At 40.4% G+C, this 16,607-nt stretch overlaps 1 protein-coding gene across 9 annotated transcripts in view; it reads left to right on the top strand.

Annotated features, from left to right (window-relative positions):
* CTNNA3 (catenin alpha 3) overlaps positions 1-16,607 on the top strand; it is a 946,302-nt gene that overhangs the window by 845,667 nt on the left and 84,028 nt on the right. For all 9 annotated transcript variants that reach the window (XM_075130833.1, XM_075130836.1, XM_075130831.1 and 6 more), the window contains one exon: positions 3,411-3,592. In XM_075130833.1, the coding sequence (XP_074986934.1) occupies positions 3,411-3,592 (182 nt within the window). The remainder of the gene's footprint in view (positions 1-3,410; positions 3,593-16,607) is intronic.

Below are 16,607 nucleotides of genomic sequence, written 5' to 3'. Positions count from 1 at the left end.
ACTCTTTTCAACAAGAAAGAGGATTACATTTTGCTGTGTATATGTATCCCTTATTTTAAAAGACTGGACTCCTTCATGATTTCGGAAGAAAGACACATAAGTCATATTCACTCGCAGCTTTTTATCCATTTTTTCTCCTGTCACATTCACACTCAGTAATTTGTATGTACTTGCACAATCCTAATTGCACGTCAGCGCAGTCAGCTCTCTGTGTGTATTTTTTATTTGATTGTCTCAATGCCTAAGCTCTCTAGCTACAGAGGTAACAAGGGCAACTGCATCCGATGAAGTGAGCTGTAGCTCACGAAAGCTTATGCTCAGGTAAATTTGTTGGTCTCTAAGGTGTCACAAGTACTCCTTTTCTTTTTGCGAATACAGACTAACACAGCTGCTACTCTGAAAAATGGGCAACTGTGGTATATTTTCCATCTCTCATACAACATTATTTCATATAAGAATATTGTGACATTCTGAGGGCCTTTGACAGTTGCCCTGAGTTCATCAGCAGCGATGACTCTAATATTAGCCAGTGCATTCCACTGATCTTTCTATTGGAGAAAAATGTGACCTCTCTGCATGGTATGATCGGGCAAACGACAACAAAGGTCTAGAACTGCCCTCAAAAGTGCTGTGTGTTGCCTCAGATGAATACATACTCAAGGACATTATACTTTTGGCTTTTTTTTGTTCATGGACCCAGGATTTAAAGAGGCCATTGCCGCTTACCTCCTCAGGCAGATAGAGACATTAACAAATGGGAGCATAAGTTTATTGGCTTGATGGCTGTGTGCATTTGCAGGGGCCTGATCCAAACCTGCTACTGTACTTCTCTCGGAGGAGGATGTGGCAGATCAGATTGTGGAGAGTGTTCCTTTTGGAACAGTCTGGAGGACTTTTGGCTTGTCCTCATTGTCTCTAAGCTCCAAGTGGATTCATCCAGTGTTAGGACCACAAAGATAATGGATGAGATAGAGTATGAGTATTGGTCTCAATAGTAGGCAAGTGGTACTAGGGCCAGGCAGCATGTCATAATTATTTCTCTTTACCCACTGTTTTATTGTTATTGAGCTTAATTATGTTACAATTCTTTTCATCTGCATCTCTGTATGCATGTATAATCGACAAAAGGGGTGGGTGGGAGAATCTCCATTTTCCGATGCATTTCTTCATCCTTCATTTCTTTTGCTGCATGTGGAAAATTGCTTTGTATTCCCTTGAGCCTCTGTACTTTGCTGTTGAAAAGACCAACATACTTGCCTAAGTTACTAAACCACACTGGGACTGAAGCTAAGCAGAAAAGAGCTCCTGGAGCAACTGGCAGCTATGACTTCCGCTCTCTGTGATGATGATACTTTTCTGCCGCTGGTCTAAGTTTATGAGGGAATCCTGTAATATGGTTTGTGGCTTCTGATTAGTTTGTGTAGCAATGTATGACGAGGATGACAATGCTGTGGTTTCTGCTTTTCTTGCTGCTTGCAGGGCTCTAGATTTGAGTTGCTGGGCCTTGCTTTGTATAAAAGGATGTCCCCACATCTTTCAAAAACTAAGGATGGAAACGAAGCCTACAAGAGCAAAAATAGTTAATTTGGTCAGATGAGTATTCCTGACCTGTCTTGTCATTGCTTGACTCCAGGGCACAGTACATACATACGGTAGCATGTGCACACGTTCTCTCTCAGTGAGAAGAAATTCTGGTGGCAGAACCAGTTAAATGGGGGGGGGGGGAAGAATTGAACAGTAGAGCTTCCTCCTACTCAGTTTTACAGGGCCCTGTCCAGCTTTGAACCACAAATAGCTTTCAAAATAGCTGCAAGTGCATTTCTGGTGTGAATACAATCATAGATATATATTAGTAGCGCCCTACCAAATTCACGGTCCATTTTGGTTAATGTCATGGTCATAGGATTTAAAAAATCATAAATTTCATGATTTCAGCTATTTAAATCTTAAATTTCACAGTGTTGTAGTTGTAGGGATCCTGACCCAAAAAGGAAGTGGGGCGGGGAGTCACAAGGTTATGGGGGGGGGGAGGGGGGGGGCTTGCGGTACTGCTACCCTTACTTCTGCGCTGTTGCTGGCGGCGGTGCTGCCTTCAGAGCTGGGCAGGGGAGAGCGGTGGCTGCTGGCTGGAAGCCCAGTTCCGAAGGCAGAGCCACCGCCAGCAATAGTGCAGAAATAAGGATGGCACAGTATGGTGTTGCCACCTTTACTTCTGCGCTGCTGCCTGCAGAGCTGGGCCCTCAGTCAGAAGTCGCCACTCTCTGGCTGTCTAGCTCTGAAGGCAGCAGCAAGGGTGGCATGGCATGGTATTGCCACAGTTACTTCTGTGCTGCTGCTGACAGGGCGCTGCCTTCTGATCTGGGTGCCTGGCCAATAGCCGACGCTCTCTGGTCATCCATCTCTCAAGGCACCACAGAAGTAAGGGTGGCAATACCGTGACCCCCCTAAAATAACTTTGCGACCCCCCTGCAACTCCCTTTTGGGTCAGGAACCCCAATTTGAGAAACGCTGGTCTCTTTGCCCCCTCCCCCCCCCCCGTGAAATCTGTATAGTATAAGGTAAAAGCACAGAAAAGACCAGATTTTATGGGTGGAGACCAGATTTCACAATCTGTGACATGTTTTTCATGGCTGTGAATTTGGCAGGGCGCTATATGTTGGTATTCAGGATGCTTTTGTGTTTGAATATTCTGGTAAAGAAAAAATCATTTGCGTAAAAGTTTGCAGAAAAAATGAGTAAAAAGGGCCACAAACTAGGGCAAAGCAGAATAGTGGGCTTTATTTACAAGAATGATTAGCAATTTGTTTCTGCATTCACCCAGATCACCTTCATATTCAAGAAGACATCAGCATCTTCAGAGTTTTGCATATGTGGGTTTGATGGGTTTTTTTTTACTATTATTCTCATAGGTACAATAATTAATATTTTAGTCCTTTTAGATGTAGCTTGCGCTCAGAGTTTTGTTATTTGAGCTGACTGGCGATTCTGATATGCTTCTCATCATGAATTTCTTAATGGAGATGAGAACTGACCATAGAATGGAGGTTGACTTTTCCCATTGTTAGAATCCCTGCAGAAAAGTTCCAAAGACAATTGATGATTACCATTAAAAAATAAGAGGCGTCATCTTTGGTTAGAAGGTGAGTATTGGAGATGGACTTGAACTTCAAAGCATGAATTTGATTTGGATCTACTCAAAATTCAGGAGTATTACATTTCAGAATTTCACTTCATATTGTTCTAGAGATAAGGCCCAGTTATGAAATTGAAAGGTGTTCAGATTGGAGGTGTTGGTTCGGGCCCATGTATATTTAAAACATATATTTAGTAATGTCCAGTGATTTTGCCAAAAAGAAATTACTCTTAGAAACAGACGTGCATTTTGCAAATCAAATTATCTTATGTTTCAGGCTAAGATGACTCAGCTGCCAGAGGCTGAAAAAGAAAAGATAGCTGAGCAAGTGGCTGACTTCAAGAAAGTCAAAAGGAAGCTTGATGCAGAGATTGAAATATGGGATGACACCAGCAATGACATCATAGTTTTGGCTAAGAGGATGTGTGTGATTATGATGGAGATGACAGACTTCACAAGGTAATTATGCAGAAAATGATCTTCAATATTTATAAGTGTTAGGGGCAGTTGTCACGTTGGTAAAATGAGAAATACTAGGAGTTTACAATGGCAGGTGACAAAATCTTTATAAAACTAATTGGCAAAGCTGATATAATGGAGGTTTAAAGAATTAGATGTGAAAAGCTGAAACACCAGAAGGGATGTTCAAAGTTTTGCACTCTGTTTATCCTTGAAAGAAAAAACATGATGCCTATCTCTGTCCTCATTTTGATTTATTTTTTCCCACATTTCACTCAGGGATGTTGATTCAGTTGATCCTCTTAGCATTTTAACTTCTTTTCTTTCTTGCTTGCTTGCTTTCAGTGAAAGGAATAAACTGACCTAAAGTAATTTAAGTTCTCTAGTCTTTTGCAACGTGTACCATAGCATGCTGTCAAACATACAGTACACAGCAGACATGCATACAACATGTACTGTACATTGCAAATGACAAGAAAGTAGACACTTGGACTGATACATATCTAACTTCACATTTCTTTTGATTACTTACATTGAGTTACCTTAGCTCTTTGCAGTATATGTTATGCTGTATTATATAGTATAAAAACATTCTGCCATACTGCAGACAGTTTTAAAGGTAGGCATTTCTCTCTGGTGTTGTTAGTAACTGGTCACACTACTACATGAAACAGTCTCTGTTTTAGAGTTCTATTCTGTCTTGCATTGACTATATGTATATTAACGCTCATTAGGCACAATGATATCAAGGGGAGGTTCATTGTTTGTTATGTGTGTTTATTAATAAAATACTTGTGGATATGTCAAATGTTCCACCATTTCTCCTGGGAACTTCATGCCCTATATGGGGTGAATACCATCAGATACCACTGGGTTCCTTTAAAAAAAGACAATCCTTTCCTGTAAGGCAAGGGGAAAATTTAAGGCATCAGGGGCTAGATCCTTACCTGATGTAACTTGATTTAGTTTCACTGGGGTCAACAAAGCTGAACCAATTTACACCAGCTGAGGATCTGGCCCCAAGCTTGTTCCTGTGGAAAGACAGTTTCTATATTTCCTCATGCCAGCAGTTCTCAAATTCTTCATAATTTGGAATTCCTGAAACTCAATGCTTTTTAACTTTATTTTATGAGCATATCTTGCATAATGATATATTACACTTCTATAAAATAAAAAGATGTACTGTAAAGATGGAGATATGTCATACACTTTCACAATTAAAAACTCTCATGCTGCATCTCTCTCACCAAACTACATGAATTAACGGATTTAGAAATAGGCTCCATTAATCTTGATTGATCTTTTCCCAGTTTCTCTGTGTGGCTCTCATTGATTTCAGTGTGAGCCACACTTGCGTGTCCAACATCATCAGATTTTGCTCTTTTGGTGCTTATTCCCATAAAAACCATTACCACTGAAAATGAGTTGGAGCATAAAACTCAGAAAGATAACATTAAAATCTGAAAGGATGGCAGTTCAGTAACTGGAAACAAAATTTTTAGTGGAAAAAATAGTATTTCTTTATTCTCAGGCCCTACAACTACAGCACCAGATCAGAAATCACTTGTATTCCAGAGACTCTCAGAAATACTAAGAAACATGCTACACCCCACAATGCACCTCTTATATCCAAAAAGGTCTGAGCACAAGCAAACAAATTAACAGCAATTTAGGTATTTGCAGTTATTGAGCCAGATCCACTACCATCTGGCTCATATGCCCCGCTCTGCCAGTGCAAAGCAACTGGAAATCAAGCTTATACAGCTACTTGGGGATTCCCTTTGCATAAGAGGTGCGTCAGTGGGTTTGTGTGTATGTGTTCTTTCAGTGTTCTGTTCAGCTCTGCACAGATAGCTGGCTTAGCAGACCTTGATAGTACCACCCAGTGTGGTTAAGTGCTGGAAGCTGGAAGGCTGTTGCCTCGGTAATGCTGTAATGCAGTAATGCTCAGTGCTTCTGCTCTTGGAGCACCAATGTTATTAGTAGATAGTGCAGCATGTTAATTCAGCAGGCCTGGATGCTACTCATAAAGAAAGACCACTGGCACGGTTTGGTGACAAAGGCACTTTCCTAGGTTTATTGCCCTCGAGGCACAGTCCTAGCACCCTAGCTCCATGGTTACAGGTACGCTAACGTGAGTGCCCCCTGGCAAGGAGTGGCTCAGTCAGCAGTGGTAGTTTCTGGCCACACAAAGGGCTAAGGCAGGGTACCCTGACCTCTATAGACTGACTCAAACAACTGGAATACACAACTGATACACTACCTTATGTATTTCATGACATCTTTGTTACCTCCCTTTGGGCTGATATCTTGGGCAAAACATTCCTATTAATTATTTTGTCAAATCATCTTATCTTGTACTAGATTGGGATGTATATTCTACTTGCTGGAATATATTTATGTAAATATTTAGTGCCTAGTGCATTAGCAACAACTTTGCCGTGTTCATATACTGGTCAGTGAACTTGTAAGCATTTGCTTTAATACATGGTCTGACTTTGTTTTATAGCCTTTGGTTCAGGCCTCAAATTTTGCACGAGGCCCAATGCTCTTGGCGTTCTCTCTCCCTTTCTCTGTCCCTCTCATGGTCTCTCTCCACAATAGGCATCTTGGATAACTAAGAGCTGACATACACCTGGCACCGAATGTGGGACATTGCCAGAGGGAAGGAGGTGTGGCCTTAACACTGCTACACTGAACCTGTCCTTTGCTCTCAGAACAATGCCTTGATTCTGATTCACAGATGTGCTCTGCTTTTTCAAGTAATATTTTTTCTCAAAGCCATATTCTGAGGGAACTGAATATGTTGCAAATAAATAGGCTTGGATACGTTACTGATTCTATGTCCTATGTCAACTCATTTCTCTTCCAATAAGGAAATAACTCACTTCTTGAGTCCAGACAATTCTGACCATTCCAAAGTTATGACAATTGGTAAGGGACTTTTCAATGCCTTTTTATAATTGTTTTCTTTCACTCTCTTGTCCCCAGATGTAGGGTTGAATTGTACTTTTAAAGCACATACCTGCATTAGGAGAAGTGTGGAGATGTACTCCAGAAGAAACATTTTGTCTACTGGCAGATCCTGACAGTCAGGGGCAGTGAGCCTGTTGCTATGCCCCTTTACAAAATGCAGCATATTACTCACTGGATGGCAGTCTCATGTGTGTGATTGATACACATACACACACACACACACACACAACCAGACATACATCTGGGGAGGACTGGTATAAATGTGAGGAATGAAAAAGTGTAGCAGTGTGTACATGTGATGGCCAGGCTCCACAGAACAGGGATTGAATTAGGGTCCTCTTTAACAACTTGCATCCTCTGTGGATCGGCACAGAGGGAGACCTATAACACATTCTCGCCAGTGGGTTATACATGCTTCTCCTCCGGCAGGCAGAATGTTCCCCCTGGGGAGAGAGTGAGTGTACACAAGGGTGTGGTGTGTGGGTGTACACACACACACAGAGCTCCAGAAGTTCTTTTGTTTGTTTCTTTTTCGTATCCTATCATTTTACATGTGTATTAGAACCACTGTAGAGAACCTAGGAATAATATAGCTTTCATTTTTGAGGGGAACATTATTTCATAATTTAGGTCAGTCATTATTGTGCTTTCTTCCTTCTATTGGTTGTCTTTCCGTACATAGTAAGAAATTGGCCTATCTACTGCAATAGTTTTAATAACATTCTAGAAAAAAATATTCAAATTTCACTTCTGGTTGGCTAAAAAGGCCCCATGAAAAATTACTCTTTTTTTTAATTGATCTTTTCAAAGCTTTAGAGTAAATGAGATCCGTTTTTCCCCCCAGCAGACTTTCAGTCAGGAAGATATTTATCAATGTGTGAAGAGAAGTTTCTTTTTGCTGAAATAAAAGGATATATGTTTGACTGAGGTATTGCTAGTAGGGAACACTACACTCTGATTTTTAATGAATTCAGATTGGGATAATAGTAAAACAGGGCTCACTTTTTAGGTGGGAAGGGAAGCCCTGCAGGATCAAGGTTAAGATTACTATGGCTAGGGGGACCCAACCCTTAATGTTTAAATCCAGTTTGCCACGTGGAAAGTTCACCCATGAATGAAAGCGACACAGGGGCTCTACATGCAAGAGTTCCACTGCATTAAGGGAGGCCAGCATCTGATTGTGTGCTCAGAGGAATGCTATAAATTATGCATCAAACATAGCCAAAACTCTTTCATAGTCATCTTTGTGACTGTCTTCAATAAAGGTAAAAGGTTTGCTCTGCCTGCTTCCCCATAGCATAAATTAAAGAGGATACCAGTATATCTTCAGTTTCCTTATAAAGTTTTGCAGCAATTCGAAATCTTGCAAAATACTGCTTCTGGTCTGTCCGTTCTGTAGGTCTATCAAAACATTAGTTCTCTGGGGGCATTGAAGAGTGGCATGTTGATGAGATCGATCCTGCAACCTTTGTTGCTTTGTTCCGTCTGTTTGCAACCTTTGCTACTTCTTTCCTTCTGTTTCTGCAACCTGTCATCTCCAAAGGGACTTACAATCACCTTCTACCCCCCTGTCCCCACAGCTGAAATAATTTGACACAGCCTGGAGAGACTGTGGAATCTCCATCATTGGACATTTTTAAGAGCAGGTTAGGCAAATACCTGTCAGGGATGGGCTAGATAATACTCAGTCCTGTCATGAGTGCAGGGGACCAGACTAGATGGCCTCTTGAGGTCCCTTCTCATCCTATGATTCTATGATTATCCCTAGAGATATTCTGAACTGCATGAGCCAGTTTAACATAGACACGATTATGAAGACAAAAGCTATGTTTACAAAGTGTATGTGATCAAAGACCGACACTCTTCTCAGCCTCAGTGTTGCAGTCATGATGAGCCTACTGAAAAAAGTGGAAGAACACAATGGAATATTTGGTGATATTCAACTTTTGAAAGTAGAGCCAGTATAAATAACCTTCAGAGAGACCACGTTGAACCGTATGGTATACATACACTTTGCAGGATTCCTATCCCGTTACTTCATGAAGAGGTACAGGATTAAAGAGAATAGAGAGGATTGGCATCATTGAGAAAATATCTGATCTAATAGCGTGGTATGCCCCAGTGAGACCAATTACTAAGAAATATAGAAAAAAATACTTATCTGTATGGATCTAAAAGACTTAATGAAGCAGTTGTGAGAGAAAAATGTATCCTCCCAACATTGGATGACTTCCTCCCCAAAGTGAAAGGAGTTACAGTATTCTCCAAGCTGGATACCTTGAGTGCATTTGGAAAATTCCTTTAAAGTGCTAAACTGACTATATTTGTCACTATTTGGGAAATTTTGCTGTTGAAGATTACCTTTTGGGATTACCAGTGTACTTGAAATTTTTCAAAGAAAGATGGCAGAGTTGTTAAGAAATACAAATGGAGTTGTAGTTTTCATGGACAATATTTTAACATATGGGTCTTCAATGGAAGAACACAACATCTCCCAGATATGTTAGGGTCAGCTGGGCTATGTGTATAAAGAACATTGAGGTAGTGACAAGAGACTACTGTCTGGTAGATGGACAACTAAGAGGATCATGATTAAAGGTGACTGCATCATAATTCTGAAGAAAATGAGAGGAGAAATCCTAAATCTTATCCATGAAGGTAATCAAGGATTAACAGAATGCCCTGAAGAGACCAACCAGCTGTTATCGTGGCCAGGATGAGCAAATACATAAACAATAAAGTATCTGCATGTGAATACTGCAGAGCTAACAGACCAACACAAAGAACCTTTAATAACAACACCTCTATCAGACAGACCTTGGAGAAGACCAACTGCAGATTTATGCCAATTCAGAAGACTTCATTACCTGGTCGTAGTGAACTATTTTTTTGAAGGTATGTAGAAACAATGTACTGGAAAGACATAACGTCACAATTTTAACAAGAAACTGAAGTGCACTTTTGCCTATTTTGGTATTCCAGAACAACTGGGGGTAGAAAATTGACCACAAATCACTGCAGCAGAATTTGAGTCATTCTGAATGAAATATGATTTTTGATCATATTACTAGCAGAATCACATTACTTGCAAGTGAATGGAAGGGCTGAGAGAGCTGTACAGACAGCCAAGAAAACTCTACCAGAGGAAGATCCATTCCTTGCTCTTCTGAGCTACAGATCAACACCGATAGCAGCTACTGGATATAATCCAGTACAACTCCTGGTGGGAAGACTACTCAGAGCAGCTATTCCAACTTTGGAAAGGAACCTATCTCCAAAGTAGCCACATATGAAGAAAGTAGCCACATCGGATAAAAAAATCAAAAAAAGCTTATGAACACTGTACAACAGACATCACTCCGTTGGAGAACTGCCAGGTCTAGAAACTGGTGACTGTATTTGTGCCAAAGAGGATGGAAAAAAAGGATTGACAGCTTCAGCTGTTGTACATAACAAGAATTTAGTGCCCAGATCATATATGATCGAGACCAACAGTGGAGAGTTCAGCAGAAACCATAGACATCTACAGTTTGTTCCTCAGAAACAACAATCAACAGAGCAAACTCTACAGGTTGCAGATGCAGAAGAAGGAGAAAATTCAAAGATTCCAAACTGATCACAGTGAGTCATTGCAACGAATGGTCAGCCAGATGACCAAGTTATGATGCATTCAGATCATGTAATTAGGAAACCGGTATGATTCAGAGACCCTTAACAGGCTGATCTGTTCTGAAATTCAAAGACCGTGTGATAGTGTATGTTTTGTAAATGGTAGGAATGTAGAGTGTAAAGGGGGAGATGCAATGGAATGCTAAACTGTATTATGAAAAGGAGGACTTGTGGCACCTTAGAGACTAACAAATTTATTTAAGCATAAGCTTTCCTGAGCTACAGCTCACTTCATCGGATGCATGCTGTAGCTCACGAAAGCTTATGCTCAAATAAATTTGTTAGTCTCTAAGGTGCCACAAGTCCTCCTTTTCTTTTTGCGGATACAGCCTAACACGGCTGCTACTCTGAAACTGTATTATAGTATTCAGCCACTAGGTGGCGATGTGTAACATACCTTATTTAAACTAACCTCAGCCTTACCTGGCAATACATTAAAGGATCTTATAGAAGACATCTCTGGAGTATCTCTCTGAGAAAGAAGCTCTGTACTCAGTCTATCTCTGATACAGAAGCCTGACCTGATAGTAGCAGACCTGCAGCCTGCCATGTACAAGGTGTATGTGACACTCTCTATGCAGAGCATGTACCCCTAAGAAAGAGGGGTTTGTGGATGGGCCCTAGAGGACCCAATCCAGTAACTGTGAACCTCTGTATGTGGCCTGCATAGGTGCCATGGCAGTTGTTCCATGCCAGAGTCTGCAATAGTGTCTGTAGATGGGCTGCAGAGCTGCCCACTTCCCTGCCCTGCCTGAGGGTCAGGAGTGGATTCCATCTTCCACATTGTTCACTGTATGAATCCCATTGATTTAGTTTGGTGAGTATGGTGGGTGAATTTTACCGCATCACAATTTGAATAGATAAAAACTGCGTGTATAGGTTTGCTTAAGATATATGTAGGGATTCCTAGTTGAAATAATGTAACAAACAATTTAAAAGGATATATAAATATCTGCAACCTGTCCATATGACCCATCTCACATTTACTCTTGACAACTGAAATTTGTTAATAAAATGCTGTTAATACTGAGGTTGACCCAGTATAAAAGACTGGAAAAAAAGGCAATGCCTGTTGTTTGTTCAAAAGTAAACCTAGGGAGATTGTCTCTTGAAGAATCCTAGTCTTAGACATTACTGCAACTATAGTCCTTAGGGTAACCCTAAATCTAATTCTTACCATGACCACAAACTCTGCACAAACTCTAACTCTAGCCCAAACATTGGCCCAGATGTAAACCTTAATTTTATTCCTAGTCTAATCCGAACCCAAATTCCTAATCCTAGCTCATCTTTATGCCCAATCTTAACCGCAGCCCTAACCTTAATCCAGATGTAGCCGCTTACCTCTAGTCTCATTTCTGTTAAAATCACTTCTGTAAAACCCATCTTATTTGGCAAAAATCTGTAAACATCTAACGCATAAAAGGACTACTTAATGAAATTAATGGATAAAGGAAAGTGTGTGTGTGAGAGAGAGAGAGTGTGTGTAATATGCTCTAGAAGAGCATTCGATCCACAATAACAAATTCAAAATATCATACTTGAAAAATAAACTATAATTTGCTTGGGATGAGAGCTGTGCAGACAATACTAAATTGGAAAGGATTGTTAACACTAATGAGAGCAGATAAAGAATAGAAAAGGATTTAACATAATTATAAATATTTGAATAAAATAGCAAAATGTGTTACAGCCTGGAAAATGCAAGGTAATACAGGGGAAAATAATTTAAAACACAGACAGTTGGGGTGCTGAGATATTCAGAAATCTGTAAGGCTGTATAGTTATAGCAATGTAGGTGAGTTTGACATGCACAGTGAAGCCAGAATGGTAGGTTTTATGATAGATCTCCATAGACACCATATTATGGAGCACAAGTAGTGTTCTCTCTCTGTAAAGCACTGGCCAGTACCTACCATGAATGCTCTATTATGTTCTGAATGCTTCAGTAATGAAACCCTCATGAGCCAGCACACAGTAATAACCAAAGTGATTGTGTACTCTTATTCTGGTAACCCGAGTTCTGTCTTTTTTCCTACTTTCCCAGTTTTTGTAACCATTGCTTATTATGATCTGTCTCTCTCAGTCTTGTATACAGTATTGTTGTAACCATGTTGGTGCCAGGATATTGGGGAGACAGAGGGGATGAGGTAATATCTTTTATTAGGCCAACTTCTGTTGGTGAGAGAGACAAGTTTTTGAGCGACACAGAGCTCCTCTACCGCACCTGAAGAGCTCAGTCTAGCCTGAAATTTTGTCTCTCTCGTCAACAGAAGGCGGTCTAATGAAAGATATTGCTGCACCTCCCTTGTCTCTCTCAATAAGGAATTGTAAATCAAAATTTCCTCTTGAAATGTGTGAATAGGTAGGTTTGGTCTCAACAGCTAAGCGACATGCCGTAATGCGGAGGTTAGGTGAGAAGGATGATGAATATGATCTCATAAAATGTTTGCCTTTTTGCAGATAAACAAGGCCTGTTAAATGGCCATGCACCAGTAGAGTGAACGGCTGTAGAAAAAGTAATGCAGTCAACCCTATTTTGTTTCCTTAGCAACACTACTATGGATGAATATGACTAATCTATGTATAACTACCATGAGCACATGGATTTAACTCATAAGAGGACTAGTTTACTATTCAAGGATATAATCTCAGTGGTTATATTAGGTTGCATAGGTTACCTGTTGGGGCTTATTATCAGTAAGTTCATTTCTAAAGTTGGCTTTGTTTTGTTTTGAATCTGCATTTTACGTTCCTCAATCTTTCAATCCCTCATGCTCTTTTGTGTACCTTTCTTATCATCAGTACTGTTTGCTTTAACCAAATTCCATTATTAAACCTTTTTTCCGAAATCCAGTTAGTAACCTCTATATTCTGCACTTTTTCTCCATTTTTCCCAGCTACCCAGCCCCTTGTGCTTCCTTGTAAAAATTTTTTGGGAAAAAAAAAGACTGCATCATATGAAACAAAACTCTTTTATGGCTGTGGCAATCTCCTCAGTTTCACCAATGGATATCAATTAACTTTTTCATAATTCAGAATACAACAAGAACTCACTGATGTTGGACAAATTCCTCTTCTCTCCCTTCCCTCACTCCTGATCCTTTCTTTGGACTGTTGTGTTCACATCTTTTAGGAAGGAAGATCAAAAATGGATATCTATGGGCTATGTTATGGTTTATTAGCCACATCCCACAGAGGATGCAGCACTGGGAATCCTCATATGTATTCTGGCTAACTTAGTGTGAGGAGCTCTGGAGGCCCTGGGAAGCTCATGCTAGAGCAGAGCTATACCACCACAGGATTACACCCTCTCTGCCATTTTCTCTAGTGTAGAACGAGGGGGCAGCCATGAGCCAGACCTTTTGGAGAGTCTAATGCTTCTGTTCTGACAGGTTCCACCACTCCTTGCATTAAGGGAGAACAAGCGTTGGGATTGTGTCTGGCCCCTTTGCAAGGAATCACGTTGGAGAAAGTTAAATTTCCCTCCTTGAACTTTCCCACTTGGCCCAGCCACAATTTGGATATATGTGTGTGTGTGTGTGTGTATGTGTATTTATATAAATAATATGTATTTGTCTGTACATTTTATATACATGTAATATGCATTTAACCTCTCTCCTATTCTTTCTTCTTCCTCTTTGCTCTTGGAAGTGTGGAGAATTCACAGCTATGTTTTTACAATTTTGAAATAAAGAACCTTTCTGTGTATTTGTGCACCTTCCATTTCTTTCCAAGTACATAACTGCAAATAAAAATAGTACATTTTTAGTTTAGTTTTAATGGGTCAAATTTAGTCCCTTGATAAAATAAAACATAATAATCTATGCTTCTGCCAGGTCTTGTCATCCTTCCCATTTAATATTTCTACTCCAGCCTTTATTTTAAAAATTCTTGTTGAAACTCTAGTAAACTATTATACAATATTATTTTGTCAAAAATCCTTAATATTATTCAGTGTTTTCTTTACTATACTAATAATGATGTTTTTGGGTACTTAGCTCTCCTTTTTACATCCAGCCTGCTTCTTCCCCCTACATGCTGCTCATTTTGCGATGACAAAATATATAAAAGTGATATAAAAGGTCACTACACTGGGAAACACTGTGATGTCTCTAAATACTGTAATGTGACTAAAGCTAGGTGAAATTTTTCAGATGAATAGTTTATTTACCAAAATATGCAGTTTTGGTCAACCTGAAGCTATTCATGAATTTGACTCCCCTGTATATTTTAGGTCAGGGTCAGAAAACCACATGTGCCTCTTTCCCCCTGTATCTCAGTGGTTCAGGAACTTGCCTGGGGTGCTGGAGACCCAGGTTTGAATCTCCATTCTGGATAGGGTGACCAGACAGCAAGTGTGAGAAATCAGGATGGGATAGGATTGGGGTGGTGGTGGGGGGGGGTGTTATAGGCGCCTATATAAGAAAAAGCCTCAAATATTGGGACTGTCCCCATAAAATAGGGACATCTGGTCATACTAATTCTGGAGCAGAGGCTTAAACTCAGATCTCCTTTAGCCAGGTGAGCGCCATAGTCACCAGGCTATAGGTTAATTTGGGGTGGGTTGCTCTCAATCTCTCCTTTTGAAGCTGTTTCATGTGGTATAAATATTCATTAGGCAAAGAGAGAGAAAACAAGAATGACTCTATAGCCTGGTGATTAAGCCGTTCACTTGGGAGGTAGAGGAGATATGGATTCAAATCCCTCTGCTGAATCAGACAGAGAGAAAATATAAATCCACATCTTCTACCACCCAGATGAGTGCCTTAATCACCAGGCTATAAAGTATTTTTCTCTACCTCTCAGAAAGAGTAACCTGTAATAAAGAAGCATATGCAAGCTTCACAGAGGGTGCATTCTTGCAGATATGTTAGCAAACAATGTCTTAAAAGGAGAGTACTTCAGGTAGGTCTGTTCAAGAGGAGTCATTGGGAGATGGAGTGACAAAGAAAAGGGGGCAAAAAAATCAAATCTTAAATTTTAGACATAAGACTAGAATTTCAGCCTGCCATCCTTTAGTAGTTATATTTGCACTGATTTCACTGCCAGGGCAAAAATATGGATGTTCTATTGCTCCTGTGAAAATAAGGCCATTGCTAAAAAATTGGTCCAGAATGTTTTTTTTTCACTTTTAAAATTGTGATGCTTAATTATCCGTTGCACAATGTTGTTGTTGCTAATTTACTGCTGTACTGTGCAAAGCCGCTCGTCAATCCTATTTCTTTTATGAAACAAAATGCCTCTTAGTTGTATAACTTGCGAAACAAAATGTCTCTCATTATTAGTACAGCTGCATATTCCATTTCTGAAAATGTGTTTATACATTTAAGGCCAGGAAAATGTATTCCATTTTATGTAATTACCCCCTTGGAGTTTGCTATTTCCATATATTGTAAGTACACTGCTTATAATGACATGTGTGAGTAATAGTTCGTATACAGGTGAACAAATAGCATACATAAAAAAAAAGAGCAATATATTATGCATGGAAGCACTTTAAAAAGATTTTTTTAAAAGCCTTCCATCTCAGTAAAGGAGCAACCAGTATTTCTTTCAGAATATTTCCTATAGAAAATAACAAACATTTCCTATTTCCACCTCTTTCCTTTTCCTACTCACTTATTTGTTGAAGGTCTGTGACTAAGGGCTTGTTTCTGAGGCAGCAAAGTGCACCAGAGACTGTAATTTGTCAGACTCTGAATCATAGGATATCAGGGTTGAAGGGACCTCAGGAGGTCATCTAGTCCAGCCCCCTTGCTCAAAGCAGGACCAATCCCCAATTTTTCCCCCAGATCCCTAAATGGTCCCCTCAAGGATTGAACTCACAACCCTGGGTTTATCAAAGACTCTCTGATGTGGGGTGCTTTACTTGCCCCATACAGCCCTGTTGGCATGCTCTATAAACTGTGTGTACACTACATACCACTGGTATACCTGTATGTGTACCTACACACTGCAGTGAAAAGCAAGCTGCATCCACGCTGAGGTATGTAGCTATATGTGTCAATGAAAGGCTCTGGCAGAGAGGAGGCAGCAGGGAAAGGCTCCAGCAGCTCCTCCCTGCCAGAGTCTTTCCCTGCTGTGGGGAAAGGCTCCAGCAATGAGGGGCTGGCAGAGCCTTTCTCCACTGCTGGAGTCTTGCACTGTGGTGGTGGAAGGGCTCCCGCCGTGGGGATGCTAAAAATAGCAATGTGTAGACAGAGAGGCATGGCCTGGGCAAGAAGAGAAGAGAGCACCCTTTAGGTGGGTCTTTACTTGCCTAAGCCACGCCTCACCGGCTACAGTGCTATTTCTATCCATGCCAGGGGAGCTATACTCAACACACTGCTGAAAGAAGCATGCAGTGTAGCAGGATCCTATGAAGTAT

This window comes from Caretta caretta, chromosome 7 (genome assembly GCF_965140235.1).
Source record: "Caretta caretta isolate rCarCar2 chromosome 7, rCarCar1.hap1, whole genome shotgun sequence".
In the NCBI taxonomy this organism is placed as follows: domain Eukaryota; kingdom Metazoa; phylum Chordata; order Testudines; family Cheloniidae; genus Caretta; species Caretta caretta.
The sequence above is the reverse complement of the archived record's forward strand: the minus strand, read 5'-3'. Positions and strand labels throughout refer to the sequence as shown.